The 24,607-nt window shown below is 33.2% G+C and overlaps 1 protein-coding gene across 1 annotated transcript in view; it reads right to left on the bottom strand.

Annotated features, from left to right (window-relative positions):
- sema5bb (sema domain, seven thrombospondin repeats (type 1 and type 1-like), transmembrane domain (TM) and short cytoplasmic domain, (semaphorin) 5Bb) overlaps positions 1 to 24,607 on the bottom strand; it is a 71,780-nt gene that overhangs the window by 6,559 nt on the left and 40,614 nt on the right. Inside the window, exons 7-15 of the mRNA XM_073851788.1 lie at positions 23,512 to 23,705; positions 23,137 to 23,344; positions 20,153 to 20,360; positions 15,088 to 15,205; positions 9,126 to 9,310; positions 5,702 to 5,845; positions 4,604 to 4,751; positions 4,279 to 4,507; positions 83 to 301 (exon numbers count right to left, since the gene is read on the bottom strand). Of these exons, the coding sequence (XP_073707889.1) occupies positions 83 to 301; positions 4,279 to 4,507; positions 4,604 to 4,751; positions 5,702 to 5,845; positions 9,126 to 9,310; positions 15,088 to 15,205; positions 20,153 to 20,360; positions 23,137 to 23,344; positions 23,512 to 23,705 (1,653 nt within the window). The remainder of the gene's footprint in view (positions 1 to 82; positions 302 to 4,278; positions 4,508 to 4,603; positions 4,752 to 5,701; positions 5,846 to 9,125; positions 9,311 to 15,087; positions 15,206 to 20,152; positions 20,361 to 23,136; positions 23,345 to 23,511; positions 23,706 to 24,607) is intronic.

The following is a 24,607-nucleotide window of genomic DNA, read 5'->3' as shown; positions in this document are numbered from 1 at the left end:
TGAAAAACAACACTCGTTATTACACAACTCCATTAACAGGACATAAGTGACACATTTAAGAGGATACAAGGCACTCTCAGACCTGGGCACGGCTGAATGTTGCAGTCTTGGTACTCGACTGGTGCTCCGCTGCAGGCGAACGGTGTGCTCTTGCCATCTGGTGTGGCGCAGGAGCGCTTGCGTGTGCGAAAGCCTTTGGAACACTCTTTGGAGCACGTAGACCACGTTTCCCATGATGACCAGGCGGCTCCTTGCACTCGTGTCACAGGTCGACCCAGTCTCAACAAATCCTCAACTAAACCTACAAGCAGAAAAGTGTGCATATATTAGGGATGCACAGTTAATCCAATTCACAATATAGATTAGTGCAATTACCAAGGCTTTGATTTATTTACACAAAGCACAATGTGTTTTAAAGTGAAGGGCAGCACTGTGTGTATTTGACATGAGTGGCTCATGATACAGTGATTTTACAGTTGCAATCAAAATGATTCAACCCCCCTCCAGAGACTGCAGTACTTTACAAATGTTTTTTGCTCTTTCTGAAGATCCAGGACTAAATTGCATCTACAACAGTTTTCTGGCATATTAAAAAGTGATAATGTCAATATATAATTTAATGTAATTTAATGAGTTATAGGATTTTTTAATAACACAGCTATGTCAAAATTATTCAACCCCTATTCAACATTGCTGTTTTAAGACAGTTATTTTTATGGTCAGGAACAAAACTGTCTTAAAAAATTGTCTTAAGCCTTTACAAACTTATTCAAAATGGAATTAGCTTGGGGTGTTACACATAGTATACTCTTAGCCCATGCATGTGCTGAAGATGAGTAGCAAATATGTGACCCTGGACCACAAAACCAATCTTAAGTCGCTGGGGTATATTTGTAGCAATAGCCAAAAATACATAGTATGGGTCAAAATTATAGATTTTTCTTTTATGCCAAAAATCATTAGGAAATTAAGTAAAGATCATGTTACATGAAGATTTTTTGTAAAATTCCTACTGTAAACATATCAAAATGTAATTTTTGATTAGTAATATGCATTGTTAAGAGCTCAATTTGGACAAATTTAAAGGTGATTTTCTTAGTATTTTGATTTTTTTGCACCCTCAGATTCCAGATTTTCAAATAGATGTATCTCGGGCCAAATATTGTCCTATCCTAACAAACCATACATCAATAGAAAGCTTATTTATTGAGCTTTCATATGATGTATACATCTCAGTTTTGTAAAATTTAACCTTATGACTGGTTTTGTGGTCCAGGGTCACATATGGTAAAGTCAACAAAGCTCACACAAAATCAATAGAGAAGTTTGCTATATTAGAAAGTCTAAAACTACATGAAGATGTCTAAGACATTACAAGTCCCTAGAGACACAGCTGGCAGCCGTATTCCTTAGATTAAAGTGTGTTGAACCAGAAAACCTTTGAGACTGTTGAACAAAAAAGCACAATTTCATAAAATGTTTGATCAGATCAACTGAGAAAAACTTGCAATGTACAGCCAAAGACTTGCAAGATGACCCGACGAAAGGAGGAAAAACATTTCAATGCAGTGTACAAGAGGAACACTAGACAAGTGTAGTCTTCATGTTGAGGAATCTTGCTGAATACCACTCTTGACCAAGAAGAACAAAAAGGCTGCCTTGAACATGGCAAAATTCATTTGGATAGACCTGTGGAGTTCTGGAAGATTGTTTTATGGAGTGATGTGTCCAAACTGGAACTTTTTGGGCGTATGGATCAGCAGTATGTCTGGTGCAAAAATGACAAAGCTTATACGCAGAAGAACACCATCTCCATCATCAAACATGGAGGTGGGCCAGTCCTGTTATGGGGTTGTTCTACTGTAGCAGGAAGTGGAAAACATGACCATACAAAGGATATCATTGATTTATGAAAGTATAAGATCATTTTGGCAAACATTGTGATGCCTTTTGTGCAAAGTCTTAAGCTAATAATCAATGGACTTTCCTGCAGGACAATCATCCTAAAGTATATCAAATCTACTTAAGTTTGGTTTAGGAATCTGTCATAGAATGTTTTTAAGTGGCCTGTTCAGTTTCCAGATTTAATTCTCATTGAAAATACATGGTTGAGTTTGAAGCAAGCAGTGGCAAAGTAAAAACCAAAGATTATCAGTGATCTGAAAGCTTTTTCAGGGGAGGAATGGCCCAAGATTGCAGCAGAAAGGTGACAGAAGCATCTAAGCACTTCCAGGCATGGTGTTTATTGGTGGTTTTAAAGAATAAAAGATTCTACACCAAATTTACTTTCAGGGGTTGAATAATTTTGAACATGAATGTTTAGAGCCAATTCGATTTTTTGTCATTATTCATCAACTTACGTTCTCAGAATTACTCAAATGTGTATTAATAAACTTTCTTTAATAGTTTACCCATGCCTTTGTTGAATTGTTTTCACAAAATGTTGTTCTCTGCAGCAAAATGTCTTGCAGGTCAAGGGGGTTGAATAATTTTGATAGCAACTGTATACATATTTTGTAAATGTTGCTCTGAACAAACTCCATTTGTACATTTCTGTGTTTGTATGCTTAAAAACATAAACCAGCTATAAATAGTAAGTATTGTAATTTGATTTAATTCTATTATTCTACTCCATGTAATTTATAATATTATTATTTGTCTTAAATATTAATTTTTTATTTTACAGGAATATATTACAATAGTAATATTTCCTATTTTGTTCAATATTTTTATTTAACAAAATTATTAATATTATTAATGCTAAATAAAAATAGTAATATTAATATAGTACTACTACTACTAATAATCTCTGCATCTGATCTGAGTTTGAACGCTTGAAAATCCAGAACTTAAACAAGCCATAAATGTTAGTACTGTAATTCTATTTAATTCTATTATTCTACTATGTAATTAATTTTTTTTCTTAAATATATATATATATATATATATATATATATATATATATATATATATATATATATAATTTTACAGAAAAATATCACAATAGTAATATTCCCTATTTTATTTAATATTTTAATTTAACAACATTATTAAAATTATTAAAGCTAAATAAAAATAGTAATATTAATATAGTACTACTACTATTACTACTTATTATTATTATTATTAATAAATATTATTATTTTGTTTTATATTTTTATTTAGTATATAATTATTATTACTACTACTAAACAAACATATCAGTAGTATATTTAGTTTAGTATTTTATTCATCAATAATGATAATAATAATAATTAATAATAATAATAAAGTATTATTATTACTAAATAAAATAAAATAAATATTTGAGGTATTATTAATAATAATCATTTTATTTTTACTAAATAAAATAAATAAATTAGGGCTGTCAAACAATTAATCATGATTAATCGGATCCAAAATAAAAGTTGGTGTTTATATAATAAATGTGTGAGTACTGAGTATATTAATAATGTATATATAAATACATACACGTACATGTATATATTATAATAATATTTGTCTAAATATATTTAGATTTATATTTAATTCTATATACATATAGACTCTTTATAGTTACATATAACATTTTGTATCAAATATATACATGTAAGTGTGTGTTTATTTTTATATACATAATAAATTTACACAGTACTCACACATATGTGACCCTGGACCACAAAACCAGTCATAAGGTTAAATTTTACAAAACAGAGATATATACATCATATGAAAGCTCAATGTATAAGCTTTCTATTGATGTATGGTTTGTTAGGATAGGACAATATTTGGCCGAGATACATCTATTTGAAAATCTGAAATCTAAGGGTGCAAAAAATCAAAATACTGAGAAAATCACCTTTAAAGTTGTCCAAATTAAGTTCTTAACAATGCATATTACTAATCAAAAATTACATTTAGATAGATTTACAGTAGGAATTTTATGGAACATGATCTTTACTTAATTTCCTAATGATTTTTGACATAAAAGAAAAATCAATAATTTTGACCCATACAATGTATTTTTGGCTATTGCTACAAATATACCCCAGCGACTTAAGACTGGTTTTGTGGTCCAGGGTCACATATATTATTAACTTTTATTGTGGATGCGATTAATCGTGATTAATCATTTGACAGCCCTAAAATAAATAATAATTATTATTGTTATTATTATATTACTATATAATTACAATATTTTAGGCCAAATTTAATCTTTTTTTTTTTATCAGTAAAACAGCGTTTAGAATCTGATTGTTGCGCATATTTGAGTATGTATCTTTGAAGCAGTGTGTGTACCGTCAGTCTCGCAGGCAGCAACTCCGTCACTAGTGGGACAGAGGCGAGTCTCTATCTTGCGTTTGCCAAGTTGCAGGTCGTGAGGGTCGGCGAGGAGAGCCCTGCAGGTGTATCTGACCCGCTGCTCCTGTCTCGCCCCCATCTGAGTCACATTAACAGGGTACCAGGGTGTCCACGGTGTGGTCCGCCTCACTTCAGCACACGCGTCCAAATTACACGCCTTATACTCCTGGATACAGCAACACACATAGTTTTCAAATCTTTTCCAATATTAGAGTTTTTTATTTTTATTTTTTTATTTAATATGACCATTTGAAGACCCTACCAGAGGGCAACCAGGACATGTGTTGCCATTCTCACAGGTCCGAACACGGGATTGGACTCCACCACCGCAGGCAACGCTACATTTGGACCAAGCGCTCCAGGACACCCAGGACACAGGAACAGGACACAGATTCTTTTCATTACACAATCTGAAACACACAAATCCAGTGTTGTTTTCGTCAACGATGACGATGACGAAATCATTTCGTTGACGCCACTTTTTTTCATGACGATAACGAGACGATGACGAGATAAAAATGGCTCGTTGATGACTAAAACATGACGAGACGTGTGTGAGTTTTCGTTGACGAGATGAGAATAGACAAAAATGTTAGTGGGTGGTCCGTCAGACGTTTAAAATGCATGACATTTCTGCTTATTGTGCATGCCAATCAAAACCTAAAACGTATCTGCCGCTATGGCAAGCCGTTTTAGCATTAAATACTCTTTGCTATACTAGTATGGCAAGCCGTTTTAGCATTCCATCCTTGTTTGTCTTTTATGTTCTAAAACATTCCTTCATTATTGTAATTATTGGTGAAAATAGTCGATCCGGAAGCTCACATTGTGTTGAACTATAGATCTGCTATTTTCACAACTTACAAGTGACACTACCCAACAGCAAAATACTTACTGACCTACATTAATTTGTTAAAAGACTACTTTTTCCCCTTTTTTGACTAAAACTAGACTAAAACCTTTTTGACTTTTCGTCGACTAAAATTGGACTAAAACTATCACATATAGAAGTGACTAAAATTTGACTAAAACTAATAAGCATTTTAGTCCAAAAGACTAAGACTAAATCTAAGATGGTTGTCAAAAACAACACTGCACAAATCAAAACGAATCATCTTCCAGTCAGCTCAAACAAACACACACTTATGAGTCAGTTCAGTTAAGTTAGACAATCAAACAAATGACTCTTAAGAGTTGGTTCAACCAATTTCTAAACACTTCAGTTTTTTTGTAGTGATTTAAAAGCACAGTCAGACTCCCAAATGAATTAATCTTAAGAGGTTTTTATTAATTTAATCATATCAAATCGAATTAAAAAACTATAAAGCACAGCCTGTTGAATTTTTTCTTTTTGCCTCACCTCTCCTCTCGTGCCTGACCAACACATACACGTCCTCCATGTCGGGGCGCTGGGTTGTTGCAGGACCGCTGACGGACCTCAAATCCAATGCCACAACTGGTGCTGCACTCGGCCCAGGACGACCAGGGAGTCCAGCCTCCATTCCTGAACAAACAGAAGCAGGAGTTAGCATGGATACCACACAATAACACAGTCTGGTCACCTGTCAGTTTATCCACATTACATTAAAGAGGCCACTTTAACATCACTTTCTGAAATACTGTATTGTTAGATCAATGTTTTTTAGACTTAAAATAATAATAATACTGAACTTTATTTTATATAGCGCCTTTAAGAGTAGTATCTTAAATGCATATGAAAATTCTAAAGTTGTAATGTCTAAGAACTAACCAAAAATACAGTAAAAAAACTCAGTAGTAACTTGTTGTTCTATCTATTTTCCACCTTCTCTCTGTCCTTTTAAATAAAATAGACTTATATAACATATATATGTAAATGTCCTCACTTATGACTAACTACCTTCTGTGCACCAATGTAGTTTATACTATTGTTCATCACTGCACTTGCTAAATACAGTATAGCTGTTGATATGTAAAATTAAACATTAATTAATTAAACATTAATATTTTTTTTTAGTTTTCGATGTATTTGTTTATTTCTTCTACACTATTATCATTTGCAAAAATAATTTCAATAATCTTTTATTTTTATATTTACAATTTAATTTTGTTTACCTTACAGTAATTTTCTTTTGTTTTATTTATTTTTGCTATTTTACACTAACAGTTTAATTTGTTTACATTTTAGTAAATTTGTTAAGTGCTTCTAACATTTATTTATTTACTTTTTGTTTAATATACAGCTGGGATTTGCTTCTATTTCTGTTTTAGTTTTAGTAATTTTAGTATTAGTTATTATAGTATCATTAGAGCACAATTAAAGTTTATTAATATTTTGAATCAGTTTTTCATTTTTTTTAATACACTATTATAATTTGTAATAATAATTTAAATGACCTTTTATTTTTATATTTACAATTTAACTAATAATACAATTTAATTTAATTAATAAATGTTTTATTTGTTTATTTTTTTATATTTACAGTTTAATTTGTTTCCATTTCAGTAATTCTTTAAGTGCTTATACAATTCATTCATTTACTCACATATTTATTTATGTATTACTTTTTGTTTAATATCATTGCGATACTATTAGTGTTTATTAATATTTTAAATCAGTTTTTTAATTTTTTTATTTTCCATTTTAAATTTAGTAAAGTTGTAGTAATTTTCTTATGTTTTATCATTTTTAGTGGTTTTCTTTTATGCCAAAAATCCTTCATGTTCCATGAAGATATTTCGTCAATTTCTTACTGTAAATATATCAAAACTTAATTTTGATTAGTAATATGCATTGCTAAGAACTTCATTTGGACAACTTTAGAGGTGATTTTATCAATATTTAGATTTTTTTTTTTTTTTTTTGCACCCTCAAATTCCTGATTTCCAAATAGTTCCAAATCTCAGCCAATTATTGTCCTTTATTAATCCTTACAAATCATACATCAATGGAAAGCTTGACCCTTATGACTGGTTTTGTGGTCCAGAGTCACAAATGTTTTTTTTTTTTTTTTTAGAATTTTTGTTTCAGTTTTAGATACCTATAACAACTCTGATTTATTCTTTTTTATCTATTGTAGTTGTCAAAACAATATTTCCAAAACCCCACTGACTTTAAATCTATCATACAGGTTTGAAACAATATGAAGGTTAGTGCAGGAACACAGGGGAACTGGGAGCTTTGCTCTGTTGCAACGTTTGCAAAGTTAAAAGTATTTATTTCCAAAGAGCAAGAGCATTGTCTTCCATCATATGACCCCTTCAATAACAATAACAGTCCCTTTGGAGTCACCTGGAGTTGAGAGAGTCCTTCTAAGGGCCCGATAATGACTGCGCAGGACTGCAATCACAACTTCACAGCCTGACAGGTAACATCAGTTTTATTAAACTTAACAGTAGCTTTCTGACAAAGATGTATTAGCAGCTCATTACTCATCTATTACAGATCTGCTGCAGCTCAAAGATCCTGGCACAGCTGCTCTTCCGCTGTTATACTGAAACACTGCCTCCTGTTAGTTTCTCGCACTCGAGCCAGTGATGTGTGTTTAAACAAGCTCTCTAGGTGAAGAAATAATTGGAACATTCATTCAATGGCGGAAAGTGACTGCAGGATAATGGGACATGCAAAGAAGGAGCTGCTCCGGCAGAAACGCTGCGTCAGCCGCTTGCAGTTAATGAATAAAGCTGTGCGTTACACGACGCACGTCTGTATCAGAGTTCGGGATTGATGGAGTCGAGGCTTTACTCTCTGCAGCTGTTAGCGTTGGGTGGTGCCTCTTTCTCATGGAAGAGCTGAATCAGACCGAATAAATGCGTCACACTTTTATGTGCTTTGACACTTTGATTGGCTGTGATTGAAGACTCCAGGCTGATCTATCTGGCTCTCATATATCAGTCTAGCTGCACTGTTTACACCTGACACTTCAATATGGGGAGTCCCAGAGTATAAAGACCTAGTTCATCCAAAAATATAATCATTTACTCACTCTCTTACTCTTACAAAACCCATACGAGTTTTCATTCCCTGTGGATTGACAGTGAATAAGGGGATGCTGTCAAATTTGAAAAATTAGATGCACCATTATATCCATATGACCTGTGCACTACTGTATATTTCAAGCTCTCCACGACAGTGATTTGTTTGAAGAAAAGCATTCATATGTACTCCTATTCAAAAGTTGTTGTTTTTTTTGTATATAAAACATGTGGATTAATTTAAGGGGAAACGCTGTTTTTTCATGCACCTATCAAGTTTGAGATTTTGGGCTTTTGGTTTTTCATAAAGTGTTTTTTTTAGACTAGAGGAAAGAAAACATCCAAAAACACTGTTAAGTGTTTCTTTCATAGCACTTTATGAGATGCACAAAATTCCTTCTGTAAAAAACTGTGACTCTAATATGTCCACACAAAAAAAAAAACGCATTTTGAAACTGACTTCGTCCAGTGTTAAGATTTTTGTACTAGAAATGTCTGCAAATTAGTGCATATTTCATTAAATACCTCATTTGCATATTTAAACCTAACATTTTAGAAAACTTGTGTAATTATCAAATGTAATCAATCAAGTGGTTAAGTAAGGTGATAACCATTAGTTAATTTTTTTTTTACCCTTTTTAACCCTGAAAACAAGTTTTCCTGTTTATAATGATATAGAACAGGTCTGAAAAAACAAAGAAAAGTACAGGCGTGTCAGGTGCGCCTAAAATGTTCTAGGTCTTTAAGGGTTAAAAAATGTAGATCTTTCCACCTCATATTTCAATAAGAGACATCATTTACATTATATTCAGTTAGTAGAGTAGGTGTACCTGGAGCAGTTGGCCACCTCTATGTTCGCCCCGACACACTTCATCCCTCCACACTGGGGTCGAGGGTTATCGCAGGCCCGAGTGCGACACTGACAGGTGCTGGTGCCTTCACCTCCATCATCGTGGTTGCAAGCCTGCCATGGTGACCACTGGCCGAATCCACCATCCTGGGTGAGGTTACGCTCCTACAAATGTAAACGCAAAACTCTCAATAAGCATGTTTTAAGTACAGGTTAAGTGTTTGCATGGAAAGTCTTCTAATGTGTGACCCTCCAGTCTTGCTACCAGTTTGCTTGTTATGAACTTCATGGTTTTTAAAGGAGAAGTTCACTTTCAAAACCAAAATGTACAGATAACGTACTCACCCCCTTGTCATCCAAGATGTTCATGTCTTCCTTTCTTCAGTTGTAAAGAAAGTTTTGAGGAAAACATTTCAGCATTTCTTTCCATATAGTGGAGTTCTATGGTGCTCCTGAGTTTGAACTTCCAAAATGCAGTTTAAATGCAGCTTCAAAGGGCCCTAAAAGAACCCAGCCAAGGAAGAAGGGTGTTATCTAGCGAAACGATTGGTTATTTTCTAAAAAAAATTTAAAATGTTCATACTTTTTAATCTCTACACAGAGTACACACAGAGCTAGATAAAAAGAGCATTTGTTAAAAAGGTTTAAAAAAGCCGATTGTTTTGCTAGATAAGACGCTTCTTTCCTCGGCTGTGATTGTTTAGAGCCATTTGAAGCTGCATTTTAAAATTTCAAATTCCGGGGCACTATAGAAGTTCATTATATGGAGAGAAATCCTGAATGTTTTCCTTAAAAAACACAATTTCCTTACGACTGAAGAGAAAAAGACATGAACATCTTGGATGACAAGGGGGTGAGTACATTATCTGTACATTTTTGTTCTGAAAGTGAACTACTCCTTTAAAGAAATTGTGTTTTTTTTTTTTAGGAAAAACTTAAGGATTTCTCTCCATATAATGGATAAGTATGGTGCTTCCAAGTTTGAACTTCCAAAATGCAGTTTAAATGCAGCTTAAATGATTCCAGCCAAGGAAGAATGGTCTTATCAAGCAAAATGAAACAAACTGACAATTTATATACTTTTTAACCTCAAATGCTTGTCTTGTCTCGTCTTTGCAATGTGCATTCTTAGTCTGTGTAATCCAAGTCAGTACAGTTATGGTATGTCAAAAAACTATCCCATTTTCTACTTCAATTTCAAAATCGTCCTACATTGCTGTTTTACGTTTTTTTTTAAAGGGCTTTGATTTTCTTTGCATATGTTCACTTTGTAAACACTGGGTTGGTACTTCTGCAGCAATGTGGGACAATTTTGAAGTTGGGGAAGAAAACTAGATCAGAGTTTTTCGACATACCCTAACTGTCTTGAACCGGAAAAAACAAGTTCATGCAGACCTAGACAAGACGACCGTTTGAGGTAAAAAGTATAGAAATTGTCAATTTGTTTAGAAAATGGCAGATCGTTTTGCTAGATAAGACCCTTCTACCTCGTCTGGGATCGTTTAGACCCCTTTGAGGCTGCATTTAAACTGCATTTTGAAAGTTCAAACTTGGGGGCACCATTGAAGTCCACTATGTAGAGATAATTCCTTAAATGTTTTCCTCAAGAAACTATTTCTTATCGACTGAAGAAAGAAAGACATGAACATCTTGGATGACAAGGGGTGAGTAAATTATCTGTACATTTTTGTTCTGGAAGTGAATTTCTCCTTTAAGAAATGTAAAGGTGTAACCATTTGCTCAGCCAATGATATGAGTTTGGGGCGGGACTATTTGCTTAGCTGACCAATAGCAGTCATCCAAGTCTCCACATACATGATGTAATTCAAAATCTATTTAGTCAGTTCAAATGTTCTCCTGTGTGCAGTAGAAGCTGGTTCATGTATTCCACAAGTACTGAGGATAAAAACAGTCTCAAATTCATCTCTATGCATGAGTAATCTTCAGGGAGCAGGTGTGCGGCATGTCGATCGAGGTGAATACCAACATCTACTGTGAGTCTGGATTAGTAACAACTGACCAGACCTCAATGCCATTCATCCACTAGTTCAGACCACAGAAGCGCTCAAAAGTTATTAAAATTAATAGCAAAAGAAAGACCTGCACCAACTTTCACTGTACTTCAATGGCATAATCAAAAAAGGTCAACTGAGGGCTTTTCCCTGCTGCATGACAAAATTGTTAATGTAATGCTTATCAGTTTGCTCTTCTATGAATATATATAATAACACTCCCTTCAGCTTCCTCTGATGCCCCTGCAGCCCAGATCCTCAACTTCAATCTATCAACGAGGAGGAAGTTCAAAGAATCATCATTTCTGATTTGGGAACAGGGCAGTAACTACTTGTTAGTTGGTACTTTATTTTTAAAACAAGGCAAAAGTATAGCAATGAGGTGGGAACAGGGAAGCTTTCCATACAGTAATTTATACTTATCACTATTTATCACTATTGATCCAACACACAACCTTTAAAACTGTAAACAGATGTAGTGTTGAAAAGCTGTGGATTTTAGTTTAGCCTGATGATGTTTCAATTGTTTTTAATTTTATGTAACAGCAATAATCAATTGCATTCTCAATGAGACATTAAAAAATGTGACAGACTGCAGTAATGATGCAGAAAATTTAGCTTTGATCACAGGAATAAATTACATTTTAAAATATATTAAAATAAAAGGAATTATTTCAAACTGTAAAAATGTAAAAAACATTAAAAATGATACGTTCAAAACCATTTGAACAATCAATGAACAATAATATATTTATAAAATAATATTTATAATGATTAAATACTTAAAATATATTTACCATTTTTAATTAATGATACTAATGCATTAATACTACTAATAAAATACTAATATTAATGCATAATACCTTACTGGTAAATGTTACCAAAACTATATATAATACATTAACAACTCATTAACAACTTTATATGCAAAAGTGCAGTGGAAGGGTGATTTATTGAGACAGTTGCAGCACAACACCCACTTGAAGATTATTCACATAATGTTTTTTTTTCTGAAAATGTAAATGTCAACATCATTATATAATGCTAAGAAAAGTATTTCATGCTAAAAGTGAACTCCAATGCAATCCAAGCAGTCCACTCTTTTATCCCTTGTTAATTCTGACAAGAAGCTTCTGTAAATGTTTCGTTTATAAGCTTATCAATTTTGCAGATCACAAATATTTATTAATGCACACTGTGCATGTTGTAACTTACTATTGATTTACACTATAACTACATAGCCAACAAAAACAGCAACACTTTTCTGCAAAAGTTTTTGGAAAACAATCTTACTCACAGCTTAAATCCATCACTATAGAACCAACTGTTATTGCTTAATAGCATAATAGCGAGTAGCTTTAATGCACAGTATTAGTAATTGCAATTTGGGACAAAGCCAAAGCTTCCACAGTGTTGTAGAAAATGAGGTTTGTTTATTATTGCTCCTCAGAGGATATCAACCATCAGAGATAATAGGAAATTTGTGATGTCTAATCATGGACCTAATGAAGTGTCAAGAGGGAACAGGAGTGACATTGGCCAGCCGTCGTGCAGAACACCAGCGTGTAATTGACACTGTCAGATGAAGAGTTCGGATCAGCTGGGTCAGCCGTTAGCCGCTCTTCATCAGAAATTTGATTGTTCATGACCGGCTCCAAAAAATCATAAGAGATTTCTGGTGTACTCAAAGAAAATGAGTTATGTATCTTCACCACAGAAGCTCTACGCTGGAAATATAATGTTCGTAGAATAGAACAGAATACAGTAGCGCAATGTCGAGTGTACCAAAATAAAACATAATAGAATAAAACACTATACAGAACAGGACAAAGCAACTACTAAACAGAGAATGACAGATTAGAAAAAAATAGAATATAGAATAGAATAGAACAGATTAGAATAGAAGCATATAGAGTAGAACAGAGTATAGAACAACGTAAAAGAATTAAACATAAGAGAACAGAACAGAATACAAGCAAAATGGATACAGAATAGAATAGAATAGAATAGAACATATACAACAAAACAGAACAGAATAAAACAGAACAGAAACAACTACAACTAAACAGAAAACGACAGATTAGTATAGAGTAATAGAATATAGAATAGAACAGAACAGATTAGAAAAGAAGCATATAGAATAGAACAGAGTATAGAACGAGCAGAATGTAACAGAATAAAACATAAGAGAACAGAATACAAGCAAAATGAATACAGAATAGAATAAAATAGAGTAGTGCAGAATAGAATAGAACATAAACATACAACAAAACAGAACAGAATAAAACAGAACAGAAACAACTACAACTAAACAGAAAATGACAGATTAATATAAAAAGTAATAGAATATAGAATTGAATAGAACAGAACAGATTAGAAAAAAAGCATATAGAATAGAACAGATTAGAAAAGAAGCATATAGAATAGAACAGAGTATAGAACGAGCAGAATGTAACAGAATAAAACATAAGAGAACAGAATACAAGCAAAATGAATACAGGATAGAATAAAATAGAGTAGTGCATAATAGAATAGAACATAAACATACAACAAAACAGAACAGAATAAAACAACAGAAACAACTACAACTAAACAGAAAATGACAGATTAATATAAAAAGTAATAGAATATAGAATAGAATAGAACAGATTAGAAAAGAAGCATATAGAATAGAACAGAGTAGAACGAGCAGAATGGTGCAGAATAAAACAGAAGAGAACAGAACAGAATACAAGCAAAATGAATACAGAATAGAATAGAATAGAATAGAACAGAAAAGAACATACAACAAAAAAGAACAGAATAAAACAGAACAAAATTGACTACAACTAAACAGAAAACGACAGATTAGTATAGAAAATGGTAGACTTTAGAATAAAATAGAACAGAAAAGAATGGAAGCATACAGAATGTAACAGACTAAAACAGAATAGAACATAAAATAAAAGTATGTAGAATAGAACTAAAAAATAGCAGCATAATAGAATAGAACAGAACACAATGGAATACAACCGAATGGAATACAAGCATACAGTTCAGAACAATAGAGAACAGAACGGAATAGAATATAGAATAGAATAAAACAAAACAGAATAGAAGAGAAGAACATAAAGCAGAATAGAATAGAAGAGTATAGAAGAGTATACAACAGAATTAAACAGAACAGAATAGAAAAAACTAAATTATAGATTAGTATAGAAAATAAATAAATACAGCATGGAAGAGAAATATAACAAAATTATATATTCATATTGAATAGAATAGAATAGAATAGAATAGAATAGAATAGAATAGAATAGAATAGAATAGAATAGAACAGAGTAGGATACAACAGAATGAAACAGAATAGAATAGAACAAAAAGATAGTTTATTATATAAAATAAATAAGAAATGAAGATAATATAACAAAGTAGAATAGAATATAACCAAACAATAGAATACATAGAATAGAATAGAATAGAATATATTAATAGTGAATACAATAGAATAGAACAGAATGAAACAACAGAACAGAACTGAATAAAACAGAAATTATAGATTTGTATAGAAAATAAATTAGAAGAGAAGAAAATATAACAAAGCAAAATAGAATATAACCAAACAATAGAATAGAATAGAACAACAGAACAGAATAGAATAGAATAAAACAGAATAGAATAGAACAGAATTGAATAGAAGAGAATACAACAAAGCAGAATAGAACTATAGAACAGAATAGAAGAACAGAATAGAAATAGAATAGAATAGAATAGAAAATGATATCTATATGAAAGGGTAGTTATATGCAGAAGACTTCAAAAAACTCCATTTACTCTCTATTTAATCTCATTGCGGTGTAGATGAAACACCTGAAACACTGAAGAATGTCATTTGTGAATTTTCTTTTCTGTGTGATGACTGATGAGATATTGTCTGAAAGTGTGTCTTACAGGGCACTTTGTGATGTCTTGGCTCCACTGGCTCATGTTGGAACTATCCTCAATCGTCGTACAGCGCTTCTGCTTCCGGTCCCAGCCACAGTACGGATCCCTGGCACCCAGACACTCCCTACAATCATAAAACCACATATCAATGACAAGGTCTTAATAAATACCTCCATAAAGAGTGTCTCGTTTGCTCATGAGAACAATTTAATCACAAGAAAGATAAAAGGAGAGAAGAGACTGGGCTTAATAACTGAAGAATAAATCTCAGTGTGATAAATATTAAATCTGTCCTTCCCACACTGAAAACTGAAAGTGAATATTTTGCCAATTTTATCTATAATCTAAAAATCACTTAGATTAAGAGATTCATCTGAAGTGTAAATATAATCTAAGCATCTGATCAGAGCGTGATACGATCTGTTACAGTAACTGCAAAGAAGACGCAATAAACCTCAAATCCTGCTCTGGGAGATAAACAACATCTGATGGCTCCTCAGTGATTTATTAGAGCTAACAGACTTATCATTTTCTCCTTGTGTCCTTTGGGTTCAGTGGAGCGAGACTGAGTTATTAATTCATGAGCATGTTTCATTGTTTTAATGATGTGTCATTCTTAAGAAGGACAAAAGATGAAAGAGCAAACAATGTAAGTTACCAGTAAATTACAAGCACATGCATGCATTCATATATAGACTAGTGTTTGGGTCTCTTTTTTCAACAATGATAATCAGAAATATTTATTGAGCAGAAAATCATCATATTAAAATTATACCGGAAGGATCATGTGACAATGAAGACTATGGAAGCCCGTTTCCGCCACTGACTAAAAAATAAAAAAGGTAATTGTGACTTTAATCTCACAATTCTGAATTTTTTTCTCACAATTTCAAGTTTACATCTCGCAATTCTGACTTTTCTCAGAATTGTCATATAAGCTTGCAATTTTAACTTTTTTTCTCAGAACTGTGAGATATAAATTGCAAGAAATAAAGTCAGAATTACGAGATATAAACTCGCAATTCTGATTTTTTTCCTCGTAATTGCAACTTTGTATTTCGCAATTTTTACTTTTGCCTTTTTTCTCGCAATTTCAAGCTTACATTCTGACTTTTCTCAGAATTGCAATATATAAACTCGCAATTTAGAATGTTTTTTCTTAGAACTGTGAGATATAAACACAATTGGAAGTTATAAAGTCAGAATTATTTGATATAGAGTCAGAATTGCAGGACATAAACTCACAAATGCGAGAAATAAAGTCAGAATTGCGAGATATAAACTCACAATTGCAAGAAATAAAGTCAGAACTGAGATATAAACACAATTTGAGTTATAAAGTCAGAATTGCTTGATATAAAGTCAGAATTGTGGGATATAAACTCACAAATGCGAGAAATAAAGTCAGAATTGCGAGATATAAATTCACAATTGCAAGAAATAAAGTCAGAATTGCGAGATATAAATTCACAATTGCAAGAAATGAAGTCAGAATTGCGAGATATAAACACAATTTGAGTTATAAAGTCAGAATTGCTTGATATAAAGTCAGAATTGTGGGATATAAATTCACAATTGCAAGAAATGAAGTCAGAATTGCGAGATATAAATTCACAATTGCAAGAAATAAAGTCAGAATTGCGAGATATAAACACAATTTGAGTTATAAAGTCAGAACTGCGTGATATTTGCAAGTTATAAAGTTCTCTCTGAGGAGAAAAAAAAAGACTGATATGTTCACAGAATTGTCAGTTTATATCACACAATTCTGACTTCATCACTCACAATTGCAAGTTTATATTACACAATTCTGAAAAAAAAAATCATTATTGCTCACAATTTATAGTTTTTTTCTCAGAAATGCATGATACAAACTCGCAGTTTAGAAATAAAGTGAGAATTGTGTGATATAAACTAGCAGTTTTGAGAAATAAAATCGCAATTGCAAGTTATAAAGTCAGAATTGCATGATATAAACTCCCAATTGTGAAATTCCTTATAAATTTAATTTATATCATGCAATTGTGAGTATATGTAATACAATTCTGACTTCGCTTCACAAAATTGCAAGTTTATCTCGGAATTCTGACCTTATAATTCACAATTGCAATTTTATTTCTCAGAATTGCAAGATTTTATCAAGCAATTCTCACTTTATTTCTCAGAACTGTGAGTTTATATCTCGCAGTTCTGACGTTGAATAAACACTGGTAACATTAGAAAACTGCAAATGTGCTGGAGATGCGTAAAGAGAATAAATTTGCATTCATTAAAGGTTATATGAAATTATAATGACATGACTAAACGCTTGCAGCTCAATCAAACTCTATAGATGAGAACTGGTTTAAAATAATTAGGGTTATTTGCAACATCTTGTGAGATCTGACCTTTCGCCACCTGTGTGTACATGTGCGTGGGGGAGAATATGTAATGAAATGACTTTGTTCCATTGCATTGGCATGCTAAACACTGAGCGGCTTCACAAACACAGTTCCATCATGTCCTATAACAGCCTCTAACATCAAAAGTGGCCGCCTCGCGTAGCTCCGAGTGTTTGTGCAACAATATCTGCGGCAGGAAGTTAGGAAAAGAGTTTAATAGATCACATTCCTCATATAAAGACCCTCTTCTACCTCTAAAGTATTTACAGACACCCTTGAATCATAAGCACGCATAAACTAACATCACATAAAAAATGGTGTTATTTTAAATATGGTGTTATGCGAAGCTCTCAAAGGCATTTAGCAGACCAAAAAAAATAAAAAATGAATCTAAAACTGAATTTACCATGTATTAGGGTACGAAATTGCACAAAGCTCTTAGAAATTCTACTCAGAAGTCCAATTCATCCATTTGAAGGCCTTTATTTTATGAATTTAAGATCTAATTACGTCTCTAATGTAGATGCGGTCATTTCCTGCGAGGAGTGATGCATGCATTATATATTTTTAATGATGTTCGACAATTTATAGGTGTTCTATTCATAGCGGTGGTGGAGAACACGATGCAGCGATTTTTTTTAAATAACCTAGTTCATCATTCGTCCCCCTCTCGGCCAGTGGCGGAGAATTTATGAGATAATAATATCTGTGACTGCTCATAAGTACTGTCATTCACTTCATCTCCTTGAGCTTCATTTCCTGTCTGACACCAAGGGCATTAGCAACTCCAAAGGACATGTGCCGTAATCAGCCTTTTCTGTAATTTAACAGCAACTGTGCATTTCGATGTCACGTGTAAATAGGTACTCACTGTGATAATGATTGCAAATGGGATCTGGAAATTTCAAGGCTTAAGGAGTTTTGTAGTGATACCACGTGAATGTGGCAATTCAATCATGTTCACGGTTAGGGCGCTCTGACCTCATGTGTCTGTTGTCAACGAGTCTGACACAATTATCCTTCAAGATGTGGGAATTGAAAATCTTCTTGTATTCAGCGGCAAAAAAATCTGCCATTTTTTCAGCCATATTATACTTCTCAGGAATCTGGTAAGAGGTAATTTCTTTGAAATTACACTACCTTTCAAAAGTTTGGGGTCAGTATGATTTTTTTTATATATATAAAAAGAAATTAATACCAGCTTCTGCAGCAAGGATGCATTAAATTGATCAAAAGCAACATCAAAGACTTTCATAATGTTATAAATGTTATATAAAGTTAATCAAAGAAGCCTGATAAAACATGTCACAGTCACCAAAAAATATTAAGAAGCACAACATTGGGTGTTCAAGACCTGTTTCTTATAATTTTCAAACTACCATATTCTAATATCAGTCATTTTCTTTAAGGAGTGATGTATGCATTATATATTTGTGATATTTTTGACAATTTATAGATGTTCTGTTCTTAGCAGTAGCAGAGAACACAAGTCGAGAATCTTCATGCGTTCGACTCCAACAAAGTCACTTCCTACCATTTTTTTAAGCAGTTTGAAATGTCTTTTTCCACAAATTTTGCATGTATGAAAATTGTATAATATCCAAGATCTTATATTGTATTTTCAGAAAGTTTTTGTAATATTTGTCCCCTCTCCAAATTTGTCACTACCAAAAGAGACACAGTAATATATAATTTCATAAGAAGGGTTATATTGACCTATTAAGAGTTTGATTTACCTTCCTTGTAAATATTTATTTTTTCAATTTCATTAAAAAGTTCTCATAGGTAAATCAACAACAATTTAAATTCAGCGACCACATTAGATTACAAATTTTCGTGGAAGCCCATTTCCACAACTGAATAAAAAAAAGGTTATTGCGACTATTGTGACAGAATTGTGAGATATAGATTCTCAATTGCCAGTTTTAAAGTCAAAATTGCGAGATATAAACTCCCGATTCTGGGAAATAAAGTTGCAATTGTGTAAACATATCAGTCTTTTTTTCTCCTCAGAAATGGACTTTATAACTCGCAATTTGCGAGATTATATCTCACAATTCTGAGAAAAAAAGTCAATATTGCGAGATACAAAGCCGCAATTGCGAGAAATAAAGTCAGAATTGCCATTTTATTTCCAGCAATTCTGTCTTTATAACTCGCAATTGTGCATTTACATCTCACAGTTCTGAGAAAAAAATGTCAGAATTGCAAGATGTAAACTTGAAATTGCGCTAAAAAAATCTGAATTGTGAGATAAAAAGTCGCAATTACCTTTTTTATTTTTAATCAATGGAGGAAACAGGCTTCCATGGATTTTTATCCCACATACTAAAACCTACTAAAAATGTGCATAACTGTACTAAAATTTATACTATAAATTAGGCATACAGATATTTTAAATATTATTGTGGGTTTCAATAGATAATAAAAGGATCTTAGTAAACATCTAAGATTTGAATGCCTAAATGCTTTTTAAATGTGTTTTCTGGCTGTGGAAATGCATCTGTAGAATAACCCATATAAACAAAAATAGTTATTTTAAATAGCAATAATATTTCACAGTATTACTGTATTTTTGATCAAATAAATGCAGACCTCTTTCAATCATTTTAGCAAACTAGTCGGCTATTCATAAATCCTAATTGTCTAATGCGCATGTCCTAGTTGATGTGTGCATGTATGCGACTCACTGTTCGTTTTTGTAGCTTGAGCATCTCTCCAGAGGGATCTTCAGCACTCTGCTGGGAAGTCCCACGAAAAGCGACCTATCGCTGTGCAGAATCTGCAGATTCAGGATTGGCTCTCGCATGTTTTCTGGAAGAATGTTCATTTCCTCCAAGTAACATCCATGCAGACTCTTATTACTTGTGGATAAGGCCTTGATGATGGTGCCGTACTCTGATTGGTCAATGAAAGAAAACAGTAATGTTTAGAACCACAGCACACACACTGCAAAAATGCTTTTCTTACTTAGATTTTTTGTCTTGTTTCCAACCAAAATATTTAAAATAGAAGGATTTTCTAGACGAGTAAAAAATTGTTTTGTTTTCAGAAAAATTAAGTGTGTTTTTGCTTAAAACAAAAAAAAAATTCTGCCAATGGGAAAAGAAAAATAATCTTGTTTTCTGTTTGAAATAAGATTTTTTTGCTTACCCCACTGACAATTTGTTTGCTTGTTATAAACAAAAGCTCACTTAATTAGGTGTTCAAGCACATAGTGGGGTCAGCACGAACAAAAGTGGAGTCCCAAATTTTTGAACTACGATGTATGGTTGTCCCCGAAAAATTTACTTATATCCGAAACCTACTTTTGCGAACTAGTCCTAGGTTTTTTTGCCCGATCAGAACCAAACCAATGCAGAAATATTCTCTGGACACTGAATATCAATAATTATCAAAAAAATATATATATATTTTCGACTTACGGTCGGATAGGAATGGCAAGCTATAACTCTTCAACCGAATGAGATATCTTCACCAAACTCGGTACACATATGTATAAGCTCAGTCTTTGGTCAAATAAAAAAAATATTTTAAACGGCTATAAATACGCAACTGTTGGTCCGATAGACTTGAAAATTGGAATGCAGTGTCTTGGTCCAAAGTTGCACAAGTTTCTATGAGGACATTGGCATATCTCAAAAAACATGGCCGCCATCGGCCAATGAACTTTGAGCTCCTATTACACAAGGTTAACGGAAGCCAATTGGAATGAAACTTGGTGGGCTTGTTCAACTCATGCCCCTAAAGGTCTGTAAGAATTTTGAAAGAAATAGAAGGAGTTTTATGGCTCTGTATTCACGTGGTGTTTCACACACCCACACAATATGTGTATCATTGGATAGATCTCCTCATAATGAGCAACTTTGCCTCAAGAACCATTGCTGTCAATCAAATCGTTCATGAATTATTCTCAGTTATGTTAAAAACCCACTTTTCCGAACTAGTCCTAGGTTTTTCGCCCAATCTCGATCAAACCACTGCAGCACAGTTCTCCAGACTCTTTAGATCAATAATTATCAAAAAAAAAAAATTGAAATTTGCCCTTTAGTTAGCAATAACAGGGTCATTTTAAAAAGGGACGTGGCCACATATTCCCGACAGCCTAGAGAACCTAAACAAAAACTCAAAACTTTATGAAAAAAATGTAGCAGATGACTCTTAACAAGCATTCAAAGTTTCATGAAGAATGGACTATAGGTGGTGCTATAAACATTAAAAAGGTGTCAAAAACATGATATTTGTATTGGAAATGAACTAAAAATGCAATAAAATGTCCAAATATTCACATATACACTATATCTTCATATCATATGATAGATCTCCTCATTCTGAACAACTTTGCCTCTAGGACCACTGTTGTCAATCAAACTGTTCTTTTAATATTTGAGATTATTCAAAAAACATACTTTGGTGAACTAGTCCTAGGTTTTAAAATCAAACTTAATAAAATCAGTGCAGTACAATTCTTTAGACTCTCTTGATCAATAATTATCAAAAAAATGTTGAACCTTTGCATTTGGACAGCTTTAACAGGGGCATTCAATAATATGTTCTTTGCATAGTTTACCCAAAAGCCTAAAAGAAAGCCCACAACTTATTTAAACAATGCATAATTTCATTCTAAACAAGCATGCAAAATGTAAGAGAGATTGGGCAAAAAATAACACTAATAGCTATAAAAGTTAAAACACAATGTTTGAATGAGATATTGAATGAAATTGTAATTTTAACCACTAGATGGCAGCAGAAGATCAAGACGGGCTCATTCAAACCACTGCATTTGTCTGTGTGTGTGTAATCGTGTTTAATGAACATAATAGATTAACTCTTTCATTTCTGTTTATGTTTCTGTTTGGAGCATATTCTTAATCTTGGATGTGTTCTGGTGTCAGCCATTTATTTCATGTTGGCCTACACCCTAACAGCATAGAAGCCAAAAAGGCCTTAAAGGAACACTCCACTTTTTTTGGAAATAGGCTCATTCTCCAACTCCCCCCGAGTTAATAAGTTGATTTTTACCGCTTTGAAATCCATCCAGCCATTCTCCTGTTCTGGCGATATCACTTTTAGCATAGCTTAGCATAGATCATTGAATCCTATTAGACCAATAGCATCGCATTCAAAAATGACCAACGAGTTTCCATATTTGTCCTATTTAAAACTTGATTCTTCTGTAGTTATATCGTGTACTAAGACCGGTGGAAATGCAAAGCTGCGAGTTTCTAGGTTGATAAGATTAGGAACTACACTTCCATTCCGGCGTAATAGTCAAGGAAGTTTGCTGCCGTAATATGGCCGAAGCAGGCGGAGTATTATCAGAAATGAGTTCCCAGCTAGTTTAGCATTTGCACATGTGCTGCGTGGTATTACTGCTCCTGCTTTAGCCTTATTACGGCAGCAAACTTCCTTGACTATTACGATTTTACATTGGACAAATATCGAAACTCGTTGGTCATTTTTGAATGTTGAATGTGAATATTTTTGACTTGTTTTTTTTTTTGAAAACAAGAAAATAAGTTTTACTTGTCTAGAAAACCCTTCTTGATTTAAGAATTTTTAGATATTTAGGATGGAAACAAGAAAAAGAACCCAAGTAAGAAAAGCATCTTTTGCAGTGCAACACTAAAGGACATGTTTTGAAAGTGCATGTCAAATTTTTTCCCCCGCTGACCTGTGCCGATGTACATGACATGGTACAGTGTGTCTCTCCCCTGAACAATATCCACAGCAAGTCTGGAGAATCTGATGTTGTCTTGCATGACCAGAGGATCTGTAGAGATGGGCTGAACCACTTCGCTCATGAGAAAGAGCCGCTGGGCGTCTTGAAGACTGCGTTCTGTTAGATTACCGCCCGGACCCGAATCATTCACTGTCCCGCACTGGCACAGAAAAAGAGGAGGTTAGAGGCAGAGATAGGCAATGAGGAATGGCACGCAAATCTAAATCGAACTGACTTCTGCATTTGGTGCCAAACGTCTTGTGAGTTAGCTTGAGGGAGAAAGTAAAAAGCTTTGAAATGGAAGCTGCAGCAGTTCATTTCCGTCACCTGAAAATTTGGGATGGGGTTGGGAGTGGAAAGCCAGCTGGTGCGAGGGTTCTCCTGATAACGGAAAGGTCCGTTAAAGGCCTGCGTGATGGCACTGAGGTTAAACGCACACACTGCTGATGCAGCAATGCTGTTCCTGTGAGGAGAAATGAGAGGAAGAAGTGAAGGATGGTGCGGTGCTCTACACTCCACATCTTAATAGAAAAACAGCAGTGTTCAAAAGTTAAGGGTTGGTACGAATTTTAAAAGCCAGATTTACTGAACAGAGCAATTTAGTAAAAGCTCCAATGGGAGTGAAAAGTTCTGCTTGTGATTAACTGACAAAGTGCAAATTAAAGAACAGAGACGCAGCCGGATCATTTCCATAATGACCGACGCATTCTACCAAGCAAATTAGCAACTATCGCAGCCATGTCAAGCATAAAGTGGGTTGAGACATGCTATTCTGAACAATGAATAATGGAGAAAATAGCAGTGAATTGACAACCGTCAACCTTACTAAATCAGCTTGCATGATTTATTTTAATATCCTCTTCTTATAAATGTGTGTTTAGAAAGGGAAACTCCTAAAGATGAATATTCAATAAGGTCAGCTGCAAAAATCGCGCTTTCTCATCACTGATTTTTCACTTTTTTTTTGATGCCAAAAAAGGGTCAGTAATTCTGGCCCCAGATGTTTTTGAAAGAAGATTTTTGCTCTTCCATATTATTAGAATTAAAATGAACTGTGTTCTATTTGAATATATTGCTAACTGTAATTTATTCCTATGATGCAAAGCTGAATTTTCAGCATCATTATTCCAGTCCTCTTTTGTGGAAATCATGATATAATTTCTTTCAGGATTATATCATGAATAAAAAGTAAATTTAAAAAAAAAACATTTATTTGAAATAGAATTATATAGAATTATATTTATAATAAAATAAAATCAATTGTATAGTTTTTGTTTTTGAATTAAATAAAATGGTATAGTTTTTTGAATTATGAATGAAAAAAAAAAAAAAATAATAATAATAATAATAATAATAATAAAAATAGTATAGTTTTTTATTATTATCCTCATCCCAGAATCAGACTTTAAATCACCCAGAGTGG

Source organism: Garra rufa, chromosome 12, assembly GCF_049309525.1.
Source record: "Garra rufa chromosome 12, GarRuf1.0, whole genome shotgun sequence".
Lineage (NCBI taxonomy): Eukaryota > Metazoa > Chordata > Actinopteri > Cypriniformes > Cyprinidae > Garra > Garra rufa.
Note: the sequence above shows the minus strand (reverse complement) of the source record. Positions and strands in the feature narration are given on the sequence as shown.